This window comes from Canis lupus, chromosome 25 (genome assembly GCF_003254725.2).
Source record: "Canis lupus dingo isolate Sandy chromosome 25, ASM325472v2, whole genome shotgun sequence".
NCBI lineage: Eukaryota > Metazoa > Chordata > Mammalia > Carnivora > Canidae > Canis > Canis lupus.
Window position 1 is genome coordinate 11,324,220 of NC_064267.1, and position 18,998 is coordinate 11,343,217.

The 18,998-nt window shown below is 45.0% G+C and overlaps 1 protein-coding gene across 7 annotated transcripts in view; it reads left to right on the forward strand.

Moving 5' to 3' along the window:
* FLT1 (fms related receptor tyrosine kinase 1) overlaps nt 1-18,998 on the forward strand; it is a 179,224-nt gene that overhangs the window by 118,092 nt on the left and 42,134 nt on the right. For 6 of the 7 annotated variants that reach the window (XM_049101467.1, XM_025462612.3, XM_025462609.3 and 3 more), the window contains one exon: nt 7,585-7,716. In XM_049101467.1, coding sequence (XP_048957424.1) covers nt 7,585-7,716 — 132 coding nt within the window. Of the gene's footprint in view, nt 1-7,584; nt 7,717-18,998 lie in introns of those variants that run through there. The other variant, XR_007406055.1, reaches the window with a different exon arrangement.

The window sequence follows — 18,998 nt, forward strand, 5'->3', positions numbered from 1 at the left end:
GTGTGTTCAAGCCCTGCATTGGGCTTCATGCTGGACCTGGAGCCTACAGCAAGAAAGAGAAAGAGAGAAAGAAAAAGAGAGGGAAAGAGGGGAGGGAGGGAGGAAGAAAGGAGGAAGGAGGAAGGATGGATGGACTCAAATTCCCAAATTCCAGTTGGTGGGAGCTGAGTAAATGCTTTCACCTTTAGATGGGAGATAGGATTTTCTGCACTCCACAGACACAGTCCCCCTCCCATGATCTCATCCCCAACTCATTTATGTTATGTGCCTGGCCCCAGAACACATCCACACTTGCAAATCCTGCTCTGTGCCCTATTGGTCCGATCTGATACAACTTCTTTCAATAAAGGGAAATGAATCATGTTTCGACAGGAATTGTTATGTTTTTAGTGGCTGAAAATTACTTAAGTGACCCTCTAGAAGCAGCAGACCCACGATTAAATGATCTCATCTCAACAACACAAAGTAGAGCATCATGTTTCTAAGTGAGTTCTATGTGTTAGTTCTAATGATTAACACCCAAAGGGAAACAGAAAATTCATTTAGGATGACTCTTCAAAGAACTCAATACCATTTTTCATAACAACAAAACTACAACATGTGTAGAAATAAATATAACTAAAAAGCAAGATATTTAAAGAGAAAATCACAACTATCAAATGACATAAAAGAATACCTAAGTAACTCAAAGATATTTTATATTCTTGGATGGGAATATTTATTATTTTTTTGAAGATTTTATTTGTTTATGTATTTATTTGGAAGGAGGCCCAGAGGGAGAAGGAGAGAGAAAATCTCAAGCAGATTCTGCGCTGAGCATGGAGCCCAACTTGGGGCTCAATCTCAACCCTGAGATGGTGACCTGAGCCAAAATCAAGAATCAATGGCTTAACCAACTAAGCCACCCAGATGCCCTGGGAATATTAATTAGTGAAACATTTTTGAGCCCTTTTTGCAGGTCAAAAATATTGGCAATTTCATTTGTTTTGGCCTAAAAATAAATTTCCCCCAAATTATTACATAAATTCTGTGACGTTTGCATCAACATCCCAACAGTGCTTCTCACAGAATTTGACAAGCTAAACCTAAAATCCATATTGACATATAAAGGGCCAAGATGATTCTGAAGAAGAAGGGGTCATACCATAGCAAATATCAAGATGCATTATCAAGCAATCATAACTTGTGTGGGATAAATGGGTCACTGTGAACAAATAGGGAACCTAAAAACAGAACCACAAATATATGGGAACTTAGTATCCAACAGAACTGGCATTGGGGAAGAAGAGAGTATTCAGTAAATGATGTTGGAATAACTGGCTATTTATATGGTAAAAATTAGATTTTTAACTCACACCACACATACCCCTTCCTACAAGAAAATCCAGATGGATTAAAGACCTAAATAAAAAGAAGCAAATCTCTAAACAAATCTTTAATTTTTGTTTTGTTTTGTTTTGTTTTTAGAAGAAAGTATATAATCAGAGTAGGAAACCATCTTTTTAAAACAAGCACCAGGGGTGCCTGGGTGGCTCAGTCAGTTGAGCAGCTGATGTGATTTCGGCTCAGGTCATGATCTCAGGGTCCTGGGATTGAGCCCCATGTTGGGCTCTGTGCTCAGCTAGAGTCTGCTGGAGGATTCTCTTGCTGCCTCTCCCCTTACCTTGCTCTGTCTCACTCTCAAATAAATAAATAAATCTTAAAAAAAAGCACAAAGAAGGGGATCCCTGGGTGGCGCCGCGGTTTGGCACCTGCCTTTGGCCCAGGGCGCGATCCTGGAGACCCGGGATCGAGTCCCACGTCGGGCTCCCGGTGCATGGAGCCTGCTTCTCCCTCTGCCTGTGTCTCTGCCTCTCTCTCTCTCTGTGACTATCATAAATAAATAAAAATTTAAAAAAAAAAAAAAAAGCACAAAGAATAATGGAAAACATTAATAAATTTGACTACATTAGAATTTTAAATGCTTTTGTATTGAAAATTCACCATAAACATAATTTAAAAGATTGTTCATAGAATGGAGGAGGACTTGCAGTGTATTTAACCAACAAAGGATCAGTATCCAAAGCATATAGAGAACTCAGAATCATTGAGGAAAAGACAAGCTAACAGAAAAATGGACAGGGAACATAAAGAGGTAGTTCACAGGAAAAGCAGCTTGCATGGCCAACAAAGATGGAAAAAGATGTTCCACCTAACTAGTAATCAGACAAACAGAGGTTAAAACCACAGCAAGATGCCATCTCACACCCATCATTTTGCCTTCAGTTACATCTGGTAGCACCAGGTATCAGGAAGTATATGGGGGAGGGGAGCTCTTAACTCAGTGCTGGTGAAAGTATAAATCAGTGTATTTTGGAAGATGATTTTTAAATCCTGCATAGAGCTATACAGCGAACTGTATAACCCAGCACAAGATGTATGCATAACCATGTACACAGAGCTGTGTCAGATGGCACTGCAGCCTTCTTTGTAACAGTAAAAAAGTGAAAACTATCTTATAGGAGACAAGTGGATTCTTTTTATACAATGAGTTGCTTTTTTTTTTTTTTTAAGGTTTCATTTATTTATTCATGAGAGACACACAGAGAGGCAGAGACACGGGCAGAGGGAGAAGCAGGCTCCTCCCAGGGAGCCCAATGTGGGACTCGATCCTGGATCCTGGGATCACATCCTGCGCCAAAGCAGATGCCAAATGCTGAGCTACCCAACCACTGAGCCGCCAAGGTGTCCCCGCAATGAGTTCTTTTTAAACATGAGTTAAAAATGAACTCCATGGATCCCTGGGTGGTGCAGCGGGTTAGCGCCTGCCTTTGGCCCAGGGCGCGATCCTGGAGACCCGGGATCGAATCCCACATCGGGCTCTCGGTGCATGGAGCCTGCTTCTCCCTCTGCCTGTGTCTCTGCCTCTCTCTCTCTCTCTCTCTCTCTCTGTGACTATCATAAAAAAAAAAAAAATGAACTCCATCTGGGCAGCCCCGGTGGCACAGCGGTTTAGTGCCGCCTGCAGCCCAGGGCATGATCCTGGAGACCCTGGATCAAGTCCCACGTAGGGCTCTCTGCATGGAGCCTGCTTCTCCCTCTGCCTGTGTCTCTGCCTCTCTCTCTCTCTCTCTCTCTCTCTCTCTCTCTCTCAATCTGCATCTCTATCAATAAGTAAATAAAATCTTAAAAAAATGAACTCCATCTACATGTATCAACAAGGATAATATTAAAATATCATTTAATAAGAAAAGTTGAAAAAAGGTATATACTGTATGGCACCTTTTATTTAGAATTTGTAAAGCCACAAAACAATATTACATATTCTATAGAGAGGTACATTTCAATCTAGAAAAAGCATAAAAACATGCATGAGAATGAAACACACCAACTTTAGGATAGAGATACTTCTGGAGAGAAAAAGAAAAGGAAGGAGATAAATTACGCATTTTATTCATAATAAAAGAGGGGGTTCTCAAGCAAATATTGCCAAATTTTGACATCTGATTATCTTCATAGTGGATACATGGGTTCTATTTTTCCTGCACTTTTATGTTTTATTTAAGATTTTATTTATTCATGAGAGGGAGAGAGAGGCAGAGACATAAGTAGAGGGAGAAACAGGCTCCTTTCAGGGAGCCTGAGGCGGGACTCGATTCCAGGACCCCAGGATCACGACCTGACTGAGCCTAAGGCAAATGCTCAACCACTGAGCCACCCAGGTGTCACTTTCCTGCACTTTTAAATGAAATGTTAAACTAAGAAGAGAGCCCTTGCAGAAGGTGAGCTTCTCAGTAGAACTGCATCTGTGTCATGGGGACCAGGTCATGAAAACTGAGTCACTACAAGATAAGGCATTAAAAAGAAATGAGAGCACTCAACTACAAATGAGTATGTGCAGATCTGAAGGATGCGGGGAGCGAAAAAGGTGGGACTGGCCTAAGTCTGAGAGAAGGGAAATAGATAGAGCTGGCAATGAGCAAGTGCCTGATGAGGATTCGGAGTGTCACCCTGATGGTGACGCATCGATCTCTGTGCCACTGGTCAGAGTGTGTTAGTGTGAACGCAGGTTGGAAAGAAGAGCATTGCTGGTTGGCTCAGGACACACTCTCACCCTGTTTCCTCTTCTACATGATGGAAAGATGAAACTGAGCCAGGTGACCTTAGCTCGCAGCATCCTTGGCACTATCTGCTCACCTTCACAACTATGCCTCTGTCTCCATGAGTGAAATCCAAGGCCTTGGGCTTTATTTGTTCACTGTATCAGCCTTAAACCCGGATTTGAGTGATAGAACCTTGGTGGAGGGCAGACAGCCCCGGTGGCTCAGCAGTTTAGCACCGCCTTCAGCCCAAGGCGTGATCCTACAGACCCGGGATCGACTCCCAAGTTGGGCTCCTTGCATGGAGCCTGCTTCTCCCTCTGCCTGTGTCTCTGTGTGTGTGTGTGTTTCTCATGAGTAAATAAATAAAATCTTAAAAAAAAAAAACAACACGTTGGTGGAGGGTCAGGTCTCTTGCAATGAAGATGATGGTGAGTGGCAAGATAGCCACTACTTTGAATGTCCATTGCACTTGACACCCACTCTGCAGTCAGGCTTTTACTTTCTGTGATTGCCGTGTATGCTATATCCTGTGCTTTGCAGAGCTTTCATTAAACGATCTCAGTTGATCCTCATAGCAATACCATAAAATAGGCAAAGCAGGTATAATTCTCATTTTACAGATGGGGAAACAGACTCAAAGAGGTTAAATGATTTAGCCAAGGTTACAGGGGAGAGTCTCCTGTCCTCCTCTCCCCTCTACCCCCATTACCTGGGCTTAGAATATTAGAACCATCTTGCACTCATCTCTGCCCATTCCTTCATCTAGTAGAGGAGCAGTTCCTGTAGGCTGTTTGTACAGAGTGTCCGTTTGCATTTCTTCCTCTCTACTTCCTTTCCCACCATCCAGATCTGGATCCTCAGCATTCTTTGCCAGAGTTACAACTGGTAAGCTGGATTTCCAGATGCCACTTCTCCCTCATTCCTCTCTACCCTGCGTTCTCATTCTAGACTAAACTTCCTTAAACATTGCTTTCATTATGTCATTTCCCTGCTCAAAAATCTTTGTGAGCTCCTCCTTCCTTCTATACTGTCTACACTGAATGGAAACTCCTCAGCCAGGATTTCAAAGCCCTCCTTAATCTGAATTCACCTTTTCCAGTCAACTTCTCAAAATGGATGCTTTGAAAATAAAATGACTAACAAATCATCCATCACATCAGCAAAGGTTTGTGTTTTGTATTTTTAGATGATACTGCTCAGTACTGACAAGAGAGTCGTAAAACAGTCTTGCTGGTAGACGTGTTAATAGGTATAATCTTTTTGGAAGGCAAAATGGTTATAAGAATCAAGAGCTCTTGACCTAATAAATCTGTTTCTGGAAATCTATCCTAAGGAAATAATCTGAAATACAGAAAAATCTTCATGCCTAAAGATGTTAATTATACTATTTTTATAGTTATGAGCAATTAGATATAACCCTCTGGTGGCTTTCTTCGATGCCTAGAATAAAACTTTAAATCCCTACTGTGGCCTGTGGTCATACATGATCAAGCCCTACCAACTCTCTTCTCTCCTGCTTGCTAACTAAAGTCTACAGTGGTCTTTTTCACTGTCTGTTAAACAAGCCCATTCCTGCCCCCAGGGACTTTTTTTTTTTTTTAAGATTTTTATGTTTATTCACAAGAGACATAGTCAGAGGGAGAAGCAGGTTCCCTGTGCGGAGCCTGAAGTGGGACTTGATCCTAGGACCGGGGGTCACGACCTGAGCTGAAGACAGAGGCTCAACCACTAGGCCACCCAGGCGTTCCCCATCCAGGGACTTTATAGTTGCTATTCCCTATACTTTCCTATCAAATGCCCCTTTCAGATCTTTAAAAAGCTCATTCTTCCCCATCTTTCAGGGCCCTGCTCAGATGTCACCTCTTCAGAGAACCTTCCCTAAACACTCTCCATAGCCCAGGGTCCCCTTAACCTAGTTTAGTTTCTTCACAGGCTTTGTTCCTTGAAATTACTTATTTGTAACTCTCCAACACTATAATGTAAGTCCTTTGTAGGCAAGGATTCATTTGTCTTGCTTATTATGATATCACCAGATCTACAATAGTGGCTAGTACGTGTAGGAGCTCAAAAATACCATACGAATGAACAAACTGTGTTTAAAAATCCTCCTTAAAAAAGAATAAAGGGAAAATGTCTTGGAGGAAAGACTGTAGGTTTGCTTTACCTTTTCTTTATGCTTTCCAATATTTCTCAGATTTTCTTTATTGGGTGTCTTTTATAATCAGGGGGAGTACAAACTATTTAAACTAACAAAATATAGCCCATAGTCTGGCCAGACCCATTTTATTACTATTCCAGAATAAGCATTCAATTCACATTCTTGTCTTGGCATGGCTGTTCTCTTGCCTGCCCTTCCCGCTGCACCTCTGATAATCCTATAAACCTCAGCCCAAGGCCCACCTCCTCCAGGATCCCTTCCTGAGTTTTCCTATACTTAAAGCTCTCCCTCCCACCCTGGGCTTGGCATTTAACTGGGTATGCTGTGCTACATTTATTCACTCTCATTTATGAAACACTTTCTGTTTGCTGGCACGTGTGTGTGAAATGGAGAGAGAGAGAAAACAAGAATGTATATCTGTGTGTTTAGTAGGAGTTCATTTTCCCTCCTCAGCATATACCATGTCTTAGCCTCCCCCCTCCCCAAGTCTTTAACATAGATTGATAGCAGAGTAAGTACTCAATAAATACTTGGTGGTGGTCTTTGGTGTTGAAGCTACTGTGTCTCCAAGCTGGGGTCAGAATCCATGGTTCTCCTTCCATTACATGAAGCTCTGTAGTCACACTTTAGCTTGTATTTACTGAGCACTTACTGTGTGTCCGTGTGTCCTGCACGTACCACTCATGTTCCTGTGTACCTGCTAGGAACTGCTTTCATTTTCATCTTAAGTTTGAAGAAACCGAAACACAGAAAGGTTAAGCAGCTAGTCTCAAGGGACAAAGCTCGAAGCACTAAGGCCTGGATTAAAATATAGCCCAAAGTCTTCACCTCTCTTAGGAGTGAAGCAGGGCTCCCTTTGGCCCCTTTGGCACAGACATGTTCCAGTCCAACTGCGGGCTCTTAGGCTACTCAACGTCACCAAATCTGTTTCCACATTTGTAAAACAGAGACACCAAGACCTTACAGGGCAGTTGCCAATGTCAAGATGAGAAGTGTGTGGTCTAGTGCTAGCACACAGCAGGCGGTGAGTAAATGGTGTTATTATTAGATGTGCCGCCTCCTTGACATTTGCTTCTGAAAGCTGGAGATGGTAGCCCCATCTCATTTCTCTCCACACAGTGAGTGGCCTGGGTCTGAGTTGCACCTCCACAGCTGGGATCTGGGGAAGGTGCTATGAAAAAGCCCAGGGACGAGAGAAAACAAATAAGTGGCCCTGCCCAAGGTTACCTAGAGCTTGGATTTCCTTGTCTGAAGGCATAATTATAGGAAGAGGGTTGGATTATAGAAGTAGCTGTTTTTGTGTGTCACCCAGGCCCACTCATGTAAACATCTTTCACTCCCCAGGAATTATTTTAGGACCAGGAAGCAGCACACTGTTTATTGAAAGAGTCACAGAAGAGGATGAAGGTGTCTATCACTGCAAAGCCACCAACCAGAAGGGATCCGTGGAAAGCTCGGCATACCTCACTGTTCAAGGTAAACAGCTGCTCCAGAGAGCAACAAGAAACAGTTCAGACATCTGTTTAACTTTTCACCTCCTGGTCTCCTGCGGGCAGCTCTGGCCTGTTCCTCTCCCTGCCCTCCTCACCCCTTCCCACCTCCCCACTCCCCCCTACCACCACTACCACCACCAGGCTTTGGGAAGCTACCCTGTAGGGTGGCCTGGCAGGCCCAAGGCTAAGACACTGGGGGGCCACCCCCCTCCCACCCCCAGAGCTGCCATCTGAAGATGATCTCTGCAGGGAAGTAGTTCCCAGAAGAGAGGAAAGCCAGCTGCCATCAGAGGCAGGCCACTGACCCGCAGAGAATGACCGCAGTGGCCGGGCTGGTGACAAAGAAATTCAAGAAGGCAGAGGGGTGGAGGGAGGGGGAGACACCCACACATTGGAAACTAGTTCGTTCTTTTTCCTTTTCCAACTCCCATCAGTTAGACATATGCCGCTCTTCTGAATGTTTTCATAAGCTGGTTTGTTTGTTTGTTTAACACAGAGCAGGCTGCAAAAAATTATCAAGGAGAAGCAACACATAAAAACAGACCACGTTTGAGAAAAATGTTCTAAGTGCTTCCTTCTTTGTAGACCTCAGATAGTTGGTTCTGCAGCAAAATCCAAAGCAGCCTCATCCTAGCCCGGGCTGCACCATGTGGCTCCCATTTGGAAAGTAGTTCAGGCCTCAGTTTCAGTCCTCTGATGCCAGGAATCATCCAAACCATAACATCGACGGCATCATAAAATATCAAATTGGCACCTTTTGGGGGATAAATATATGTGGCATGTTGAGGTTTTACATGAAAAGAGGCAATTTGTTCAGTAGCCTGTTTCCAGGGGCTCCCCGGGAGACGACGGAATAGGGAAGCATTCCTGGCGGAAGAACAGCCTGTGTGCGTTCTTCCACCCTGGAAACTTGCACGGCTTCAGGAGCCTAACGCGGAGAATTCAGCCGCCTTTAAAACAGCATCACCCCCCTCCTTTTCCGAGGAGCTGGTTTTAGAGAGCCTCCGGAAAAATCTAAAACCCATGCTTCCATGAATGTATACTTTCGGGAAAAGCCAAGGGTAGCATTCCTCAAATTCTTACAGTAATGGTCCTGTCTCCCTCCCAAATAGTCCTCATTTCGGTATTCTTTCAACTGGTCTGCTTACACACGGAGCAAACAATTACGTGTGCATCTCTTTAACACCTCCCTCTTCAAAGGATTGTTCCTTTACCTATGAATTAACAAAGACTCCAGCTGTGGCCTTCGAGGAGGGGCTCCATCAGGCCACGGATCTGAGAGAGGGGCAAGGAGGTCCCTGATCCTCAGTCCAGGAGGTGCTTTCCTCGCTGTCCTGACAACAACCCCGCAAGATGCTCAGAGCAGTTAGGAACCCCCAGACAGGAATGAGAGGACGGATCTAAACCCTACGGCCAGGTAATGGCAGGTGTGTGTGTAGAGCTGGGCTCCTCAGACCCACTCCAGCCCCCCAACACCTGCCTTCCTCGTGGGCCACCCCCACCATGGCCACTCTTCTCTACCAGGGAATATGGGTACGTGTCTGACCCAATGGCTAGGCAGCTAATGGCTTGGGAGAAGCCCTTGCCCGAAGCCAGGACACCTATGCAAGTTTGCAGCTCTCCACAAAGACTTCACCTCCTTTCCCTTCACCTCTTCTGCCAGGCTGGGTTCCCTAGAGCCCACCCCCCTCTGTTTGCCATAAGTCTACCCTCCTGGAGTAGCGTCTCCTGCTGTGATGAGTTTGCTGTCGGGGCAGAGCGGTGGCACAGTGGAGACTCCCGGGCTGGACTGGAGCCAGCGCTCTGGCCCTCAGAGAGCCTGACTCACCACTAATCCTCCTCCTCCTCTGTCCAGTTTAGCAGCATCCTCCAGGATGAACAGCTGACGCAGACACTCCTTCTCTTCTCTGCCCTCCCACACCACGGTTCTTGGATCTTTAGTCAGTACCTATTTTATTCGGCTTTTTATTATGCTTTAGGGATTGATGGGCCTGTCTCCCCTACTGGATTGTAGACTTATTGAGACAGAACTATGTCTGATGTATCTTTGTTTCCCTTAGCTGTGCCCAGCACTAAGCAGGGCACTGTGTATTTAATGCCTTTCTGTGCAGACCCTGCGGGACAACTGGCATACCCAGTCCCATGAACTTCATAAGAATCCAAAGAAGTAACTAGTATTATCTTCAGTCTACAGATGGGAAAATTGACCCTCAAAAAAGGTTAATTATTTGCCCAAAGCCACACAATGAAGTCAGCAAGAAGGCTGGCTGCGGTCCATGTCTTGTGACTTGTCACCCTTCCTCCATTCATCCATTCCTGAAGTACCGTAGGAGACTGTCCTTGAAGCCTTAGCATAAAATTGGGCAGTTAGACCTTTCCAGTTATCCTGTCATTTGGTTTTCTCTCTACCTGGTTCTAATTTCCTACGGTGATTCCTTTTCCCACGAAATGCTTTTCTAAAGTCAGACAGCATTAAGAATATGAGTGCCACTGGTCCTTTCTCCATATTTCCATCAGTCTGTGTCATTTGCTTCTGAGGAAAGGGGAGACCATTGCGATGTGGGTTGCCCATGTAGGCTGCCACTATGGATGTCCTGAGCCTGTCATCTCCTGACATCATCTCTCAGCCTCCCACACAGTCCACCTACTTCTCTCTTCCAATTCTAGAGTGAGCTTTTTATTTTATTTAATTTTTTTAGGATTTTATTTATTTATTCATGAGAGACACAGAGAGAGAGGCAGAGACATAGGCAGAGGGAGAAGCAGGCTCCCTACAGGGAGCTAGATGCTGGACTCGATCCCAGGATCCCGGGATCATGACCTGAGCCAAAGGCAGACACTCAACCCCTGAGCCACCTAGGTGCCTCAAGAGTGACCTTTTTAAATGACTAATCTTATGATAGGTTACTTCCCTGCTTCGAATTTGCAGTGGTTCCACCCCTTATCCTCATCTAGGCATGCAAGGTCCTCCCAAGGCTCCCCCTGCAGCCTCATGGCTCATCCCTCCCTTCACACCTGAGCTCCCCAGCCATGTGACTGCCCAGGACCCCCTGAACGCACACTTCCCCTCCTCATCTTCAGCCTTCCTTTGGTCTTCACAGCCTGCCTTCCTCCCACTTCATTCTCCCCCAGACAACCCCACTCATCCTGACAACTCACTTGTGCTCTTGCTTCAGGCATAGAGCATATCCTCCTTGTGCCCCCAGAGTACTTGACATGAACCTTTAACACAATGCTTACTTACCACAGCTTACTATTCACTTCTCTATCCCTGAGCATTTGATAAATGTGTTTGTTGGCTTGATCTACTTAGGAAACCACCACTGTATGTCTGAAAAAAGGCACATGTCGACATATATTGTGTATGGCAATAGAGATAAGCCAAATGCAATTAGTTATTAACTCAACACCTTAGTTGTGTGCCCAGGACTGTGCTGCTGCACACATGAAGTGTAAGCCATGATCTCTAACCTCACTGTGCTTTCAAAACCTAGCTGGAAGGAGATTAAGGTGCACACAAAACAATTAGAACCAGACCAATAAGAATTTGAGTTCCTTGAGGCACCTAGGTGGCTCAGTCAATAAGTGTCTGACTCTTGGTTTCAGCTCTGATCCTGATCCCCTGGCTGGTGGGATGGAGCCCCATGTCAGGCTCTGTGTCTGCTTGGATATTCTCTCTCTCTGTCCGTATCCCCTGCTCTCACGCTCTCTCAAATCAATCTATCAATCAATCAAGCTTTAAAAAGCAGAATGTTGAGCTCTTCCTAAGGGTAAAGTAGAAACACTAGTTTGTATCAAGCAGACCATGCAGTGCTGCTAATATGAGCTCAGGAGTTCAGAGAGACTAGAAAGGCCATGGGGAGTGAGCTGAGATCTAAAGGATGTTGGATTGGCAAGGTGAGTGGGGCAGCGAGCTATGAGACAACTGTCAGCCTTCTGCGTTCATATCTCCCTTGGCAACAACAAAGTCTAGGCAATTTTAAATACTTCCTCTTGTCTAGCCCACTGGGTTTTCTGAGGAACTGGTACTTTTGATTCATGACCTCTTTTCTCTCGTGTGGCATTACTCTCCACTAGCACTTGGGGAAATGATAGAGCTGGCAAGGTGGCCGTGGACGCTTTATGGATATGGCTCTTTCTTTTTGCTCATTATTGTTCCCAGCTGCCATGCTTTTTGAGTTCTTATGTCTGCTTTTCTGCCTTCCTCCTGGCTCCCTTTTGTAATTTTTTCCCCCTGCTCTTGCAGCAACAGCTGTATCCAACCTTTCTACTTAAAAATTGTGGTTAGCTGAAAAAATAGTGTCCCTGACCTGCAATCATCAAAGTACCTGAAATACTGTACCCATTTATAAATAAATGGGGCCATATCCGAATAGGATAATGATAAAATAGTGCGAGGAAATGCGGATGTTTAGTCTAAAAACTAGGGGGTGATATTATTGTTTTCCTCAAATATTTAAGAAGCTTCAGACCGAGGAGACATTTCACTCTGTCTTTGACACATCAAAAAAAAAAAAAAAATAACCGGAACCGAGGAGGGGAGTGGCAGTGAAGTTTCACAGAGCCAAATTTTAGCTTCATAATGATCTTGGGGTTCTGGGATCGAGTTCTGCATCAGGCTTCCGCAGGGAGCCTGCTTCTCCCTCTGTCTATGTCTCTGCCTCTCTCTGTGTGTCTCTCATGAATAAATAAATAATCTTAAAAAAAGATTTTTAAAAAGTGGATAGTATATGCATCTCATTAGTTAGATGCACTATCTTGAATGCAAGTAGTTGAGGCTTACCAAGTAAAAAAAATTTTTTTAAGATTTTATTTATTCATGAGAGACAGAGAGAGAGAGAGAGGCAGAAACACAGGCAGAGGGAGAAGCAGGCTCCATGCAGGGAGCCTGACATGGGACTTGATCCTGGGTCCCCAGGATCAGGTCCTGGGCTGAAGGTGGCACTAAACCACTGAGCCACCCGGGCTGCCCACCAAGTAAAAATTTAATCCTTAGATGCTCTTCTGAAACTTTCAGTGTGGTACCTGGTTAGTTATTTTATCACTGAAATTAGATCTTTGCTCCCTCTCTCTTGGCTGTCACTCTGGGGGCCATGAAACATTCCCTGGCTTTACACTTGATTTCCCAATAGATGTATAGAGACTCTTCATGCTGACCTATCTTGTCAGGTTGAGTTTAGGAAATGAAAGCAAGCAAACGAGTTGTGTCTGCGACTATGTTTAACGGGTTTAAAGAGGTTTATGAATTAGCCAGGAAGGAAACTGTCTGCTCTTTTTATTTCCCTTGAAAAAGGATTCTTATACTCATAGATAAAACAATGTGTTATTTTTGTATCTGAAAAGGATGAGTGGACTGTGGGGTCAAAGTGGCTTCTTTAAATAATCACAGGTCTTGTTTGGTTTGGACTGCACATGAGTACACGTGGAACTCTCCAAGGGGAAGCTCGAACATTAAAAACAACAACACAAAATGGGTTCATAACCAAAATAATTTCTGAAATTGACACAGCACTCAATCGCCCATGGAACTCAATGGCACTGGTTCAATGAAAGCATGGCATATTTTCATCCGAGGACTTAAGATAAACTATGCTTTATTATTGCAAGGAATAACCACAATAAATATGTAGATATGTTCTTATAACAGATTTAGGCCTTGCTATTGAAATGCTATTTCAATAGCATTTATAAATTACACAGGAGAAAATACCATATTACACATTCTTTGGGGGATGACTGATGGATCTGAAAATCATGGAAAGCACAGAAGGACTTTGCATTAGGGCTGCCCTGCAGTCTAAATGCTTAGAGTGGGATTAGAGGTGAGATTTGTAAAATTATGCCATAATATTTGCACATTAACACATTTCAGGAAAGGACCCATACAGCAGGAGATGTACACTGTGTCCCTTAATAAATTCTGAGAGTAAAATATAGGAAAAGCTCAAAATTGTGTTGGGTATGCAGCCACTCTCTTTTATCCCCCTTGGCCAGGCCAGCTTTCATGTTTCATTTCCTTTTGATGCTCCTCTCTTCCTGAATCCTGCCCCAAATTCACTCCCCTGGCTATCCTGGCACTAGGAAAGGTGTGATAAACTAATTCACAGGAACATGTTGGCGACTAATGCTACTCCCTTCTCCTGGGTGTTGGCAATTCAGAAGGGTTCCCAAGGAGAGACAAGGGCTTGGCAATGGAGAGATGAACTCTGCTCCTCGTTAATTTCACACAGAAGGACTAGGGGACGGGATACACATGCCTTCGTCCTTGAAGTCGAAATGATGACACAAAGCTGGCTTTGATCAAGAATTCAAAAAATGGGGGCCGTCTGGGTGGCTCAGTGGTTGAGCATCTGCGTTTGGTTCAGGGCGTGATCCCAGAGTCCTGAGATCGAGTCCCACATCCGGTTCCCCTCAGGGAGCCTGCTTCTCCCTCTGCCTCTCTCTCTGTGTCTCTCATGAATAAATAAAAATATTAAAAAAAAAGAAAAAACAAAAAAATTTAAAAATTTAAAAATGGAGATGGAATTCACTTGTAATATCTTATGCTCGCTGAATGTGCATTCATCTCCTCAACTTTTGTGACAACCCAATGGGAATTTTTTTCTATCTGCAAGTGAGAATCTGAAGCACAGAAAGATTTAGGATTTTGTTTAGGGTTACGAAGCTAGTAGTGGTGGAGCTGAGAATTGGACCCATGTTGAACCATTCTGCTCTACTGCCTCTCAGCTCTAAGACAGCAGAGGACCCCAGTGCAGCCAGGTGCATCACTGTTCCTGAGCTGTGTGCCCTTGGGCCAACTACTTATCTTCCTGGTGCCTCATTTTGCTCATCTGCAAAATAGACACGGATAATGGTATACCTTCTGGGGTTGTAAGGATTAACACATTTAAAACTGTATCTGGAATATAATGGAAGCTTTTAAAATAGTAGCTAGTGATCACTTGTTAACATGATAAGCCATATTAACTTCAACAAAACTTTCTGTATTATAGTTTTCCTACACTTAACCAGTGAGTGACCCAAATGGGGTTCAAACCACAAAAGCTCTATTTGACCTAAGAAGTTTAGCTTTACTAGCTTTAATAAAGATGTATGGCACATAAAGACAACTTTAAATATCTTTAACTCAAATTATTCTTGAAAATTTCCTCCCAGTTTAATATGAATACAGTTTTTCCATATATCTCTGTCCTAAAGAGGGGCTCCAGACCAGTGTACACAGATTCTCAAAAAGCTTTATAAATGAGAGACAATTTTAATATCCTAAGAAGTCTTAGAGAAATTACATAATAAGGTTAACTGGTTTATTGGTTATTGGATTTTAGATAAAAGAGAGAGACAGAAAGACAGAGACATAGAGGGAAAAGCAGCCTCCCTGTACGGAACCCGATGTGGGACTGGATCCCAGGACCCCGGGATCACGACCTGAGCCAAAGGCAGACACTCGACCACTGAGCCACCTAGGTGTCCCTAGTATATCCGATTAATTTTTTTCATCTCTCTATAAATAAATATCTATTGACACTTCTACCGGGCCAGTGCTAGAGATGTAAAATGAACACAACACACACCCTCCTTTTGATGTCTTAAGACTTTAATGGGCAATAAACCCACATAAACAGTTATCTCAAATTAAAATAATGATAGAAGCAGAGAAGAACACCTAAGCCACCCTGGCAGGTATGAGGCAAATTTCTCAGGGAGAGCAGTGACTCGGCTGTCTGTAGAAAATGATCAGCATTTAAATAGTTTTAGAAAGAAAAGACAAAAAAAAAAAAAGAAAAGAAAAGACAAATTGTGACATATGCAATAGCTTTGAATGAAAACCAAATTATCGGGATCCCTGGGTGGCGCAGCGGTTTAGCGCCTGCCTTTGGCCCAGGGCGCGATCCTGGAGACCTGGGATCGAATCCCATGTCAGGCTCCCGGTGCATGGAGCCTGCTTCTCCCTCTGCCTGTGTCTCTGCCTCTGTGTGTGTGTGTGTGTGTGTGTGTGTGTGTGTGTGTGTGACTATCATAAATAAATTAAAAAAAAAAAAACAAATTATCTTGTATATGAAACCCCCCAAAATAATAAGGATTTGGGGGTAAAAAAAAAGGAAAGGGAGCCTCGGGGGGAGTTGGTGGAAACTTTCAAAAGAATAGCTTTCACTAGATTTCCACATTTCACCTGTGAGCTAAGGTGCTGCTGTTACCTCCACATTTGAAGGATGAGGAAGCTGGAGCACGGATGGGGTCCTTGGTCTAAGACATAGCTACTTGCTTCCTGCCCTTTCCTGGTGAAACTCATGCACATCTCAAGTCAAGGCAGGTCCCAGGCCAGAGGCCCTGGTCTTTTGCTTGGGGAGTCTCCTAACCTCCTGGGAAGCACCACTGGTTATATTGTGAGAGCGGAGTTCCCTGGCTCCGCCGCCCCTTGATTCAGGCAGTCGGGTGCCACACAGCACTGGGTGCCAGGGTTGGCGGGATGTTGCCACAACACAGAGTCCACCCCTGCAGAGTGAGGGGCCTTCGCCATCAGAAAGGCTCAGGGCAGGGTAGCAGGCCGCTGCGGTTGCACAGACTGTAGACCAGGCATGTCACCCCTCAGGAACCGGTGCCTCCCTGGGTGTCACCCGCCCTTCCTGTCCCAAGAGGGACAGTCTGAAGCCTGGGAGGGTAACTGAGACAGAAGCCTCTGTGGAACAGGGTTAGCAATCTGTAACAGAAAGTACGTCACCCTAACTCTTCAGATTGGCCACATTCTTGTCCCTCTCCCATATAGAAATAACCTTGCACTGTGCCCCGATGCAGGCTTGCACACACGGCATCTGAGAGCAATGTCCCTGGGCCCCACTGCTCGCTCCTCACTATTGTCAAGCCCCACCCACGTTTCCTATGGCCTCCTTTCCCCGCTGGCATGTGCAGCTGGGCCATTTCATGGACTGAGCTCATCAGCTGTCACCAGCTAGTTGAAGCCGGGTCTAGTCAGACCAGTGTGGGGATGTTTGACCTCTGAGAAAACATCCAAGAGCTGCATAGGAAGAGATGCTGCTGACTGAAGTCAGCCTACTCAATGGAAGACTAGCCTACGGGTTACTTTCCTTAAATAAAGCAAATGGGACAGAGATAGAGTGCAGAGACTACATGATTTCTTGTTAATTTCCCTTTTTAGTTTGCAGTGAGCAGTGACAATGCTAAAGAGATCTTTCGCCTGTCATAAATGTTCATCTCGAAGATGTTTTTTAATGAGTTGATTCTTTAAATGTGGAAGTGCATATAAACACATTTGGTCCCACTGAAAGGAATTTTGCCTGAGTAAGGGCTGTGGAATTACTTTGGGGGTCAACTTCCTGCCCCGTGGAATGCAGTGGGAAAGTTCCCACAATGGGAGGGGGCCTCTCCCAGGGCATTCCAGGCAGGAGGCATCTGCAGAGGTTTAATACAGACAGTACCATGTCTCAAGATGCTATCAGCATCTCCAACAGCCAAAGGCCACCATGGTCTGAGCCGGTCCCAGTAAGATTCCACAAAACTTATTTGCAGCATAAGCAGAGAAGACAGAGAGAGAGTATGTGTGTGTGAATATAGCAGGGCAGCATGAGACCTTTCACATGGGGGAGGAAAGCCAAACTCATACTAACTTGAGCTTACGATATTCCCATCAAGGGGTTGTATACTGAGAGAACAACTTACCATACTTCGAAACTTCTTCAAGAAAGCTGTCCTCATTCTCATGAGGTTTAGGGAAATAGCCACAAAGTAACAAATGAAGCCAAATCCATTTATTCACTCATCCAGTATATTCAGGATGCCTACTATGTGCCAGGCACTCTTCTAAACACCAGAGATGGAACAGTGGACAAGAGAACCACAATCCTGCATTCTGCTGCTCCACTCACAACTCTGAACACGTTCACCTGCTCAGATTTGAGTGCCAGACTGTGAACTCCAGACCATACCTTTCATCTACCACCACATACCAGCATCTAGAACAGAGCCTGCGACGTGGGTGGTATTCCATGTGTTTACTGGATTAATACACACGAACAGGAATTTGACCCTGAACCCTTTGAAAGCTTCATGAAACTCCTTGGCAACAAAGCAAATCATAACTTGTCTACTCATTCACCCAGTCTGAGGAGTGGGGACATAAAGATGAAGACAATGTGGCCCACAGCCCCCTGAAGCTGACCTTCTAGTAGAGAAACAGTGAGGGGCAGAAGAGCTGGTCATTTAAGACACTACAGGGATTTTGATGTGATTGGAGCAAGTAGGAGCATGGCAGGAGAGGAAGCTCAAGAGACAGGCAAGATTGGTCATAAAGGATCCAAGGTTTGGATTTTTATCCTGACAGCCACAAGGGGCAGAAGGGGCAGTGATGGCATTTAGACCGAGGCAAGATCATGCTGGCTCAGGGTGGAGAAGAGCCCCAGGGTGTGTGTGGGGTTAGGGGGATGGTCAAGGCTGGTCAGGAAGGTAGCACAGTAGGCCAGGTGACAGCTGGTAGGGGTTCGGTGGAGGCCGTGAGAGCGGGGCAGGGCAGGAGGTGACAATTTCCTGAGCCATGGGAGGAGGATAGACGGGACTTTTGTTGGACTGGATGGGGAGAAACTGTGGATTTCCCCCTGAGATGCAAAGCCATGCTGCAGCAGGGACCGTGGCTTGCAGGAAGCACAGGCACTGGGTGGCCGGATGGATACGAGGGAAGAAGGAAGTGGCTCAGGTTCCTAGCTTGTGTATTTGCTGTTCTTCAGAGAAATTTCACTGGCTCCAATTGCCTGCATGTAGCATACAGTTTAAACCCTTTATGCAGGGCAGTCCGGGTGGCTCAGTGGTTTAGCACCGCCTTTGGTTCAGGGCGTGATCCTGGAGACCCGGGATCGAGTCCCGCATCTGGCTCCCTGCATGGAGCCCGCTTCTCCCTCTGCCTGTGTCTCTGCCTCTCTGTGTGTGTGTGTGTGTGTGTGTGTGTGTGTGTGTGTGTCTCATGAATAAATAAATAAAATCTTTTAAATAAATAAATAAACCCTTTATGCAGATGCTCAAACTCTCTGTGGCCTGGTCCTGTCCTTGCCTTATACTGCCACGCGTGCCCCCTCTCTTCCCAGCTCTGGGTCCTCCTGCTGTCCCCTTTGCTTGTGTGCCCTCCCCCTTCTCGTCTCTGGAGGCCACCATTCATTTCCAATGTCGCCTCTTCCAAAGAGCTTTGGATTTCCTCAACCCTTGAAAACTCTTTTTATCTCATTTCTTTGAATTTGCCTTAAAGTCTCAGTTAGGTTGGGA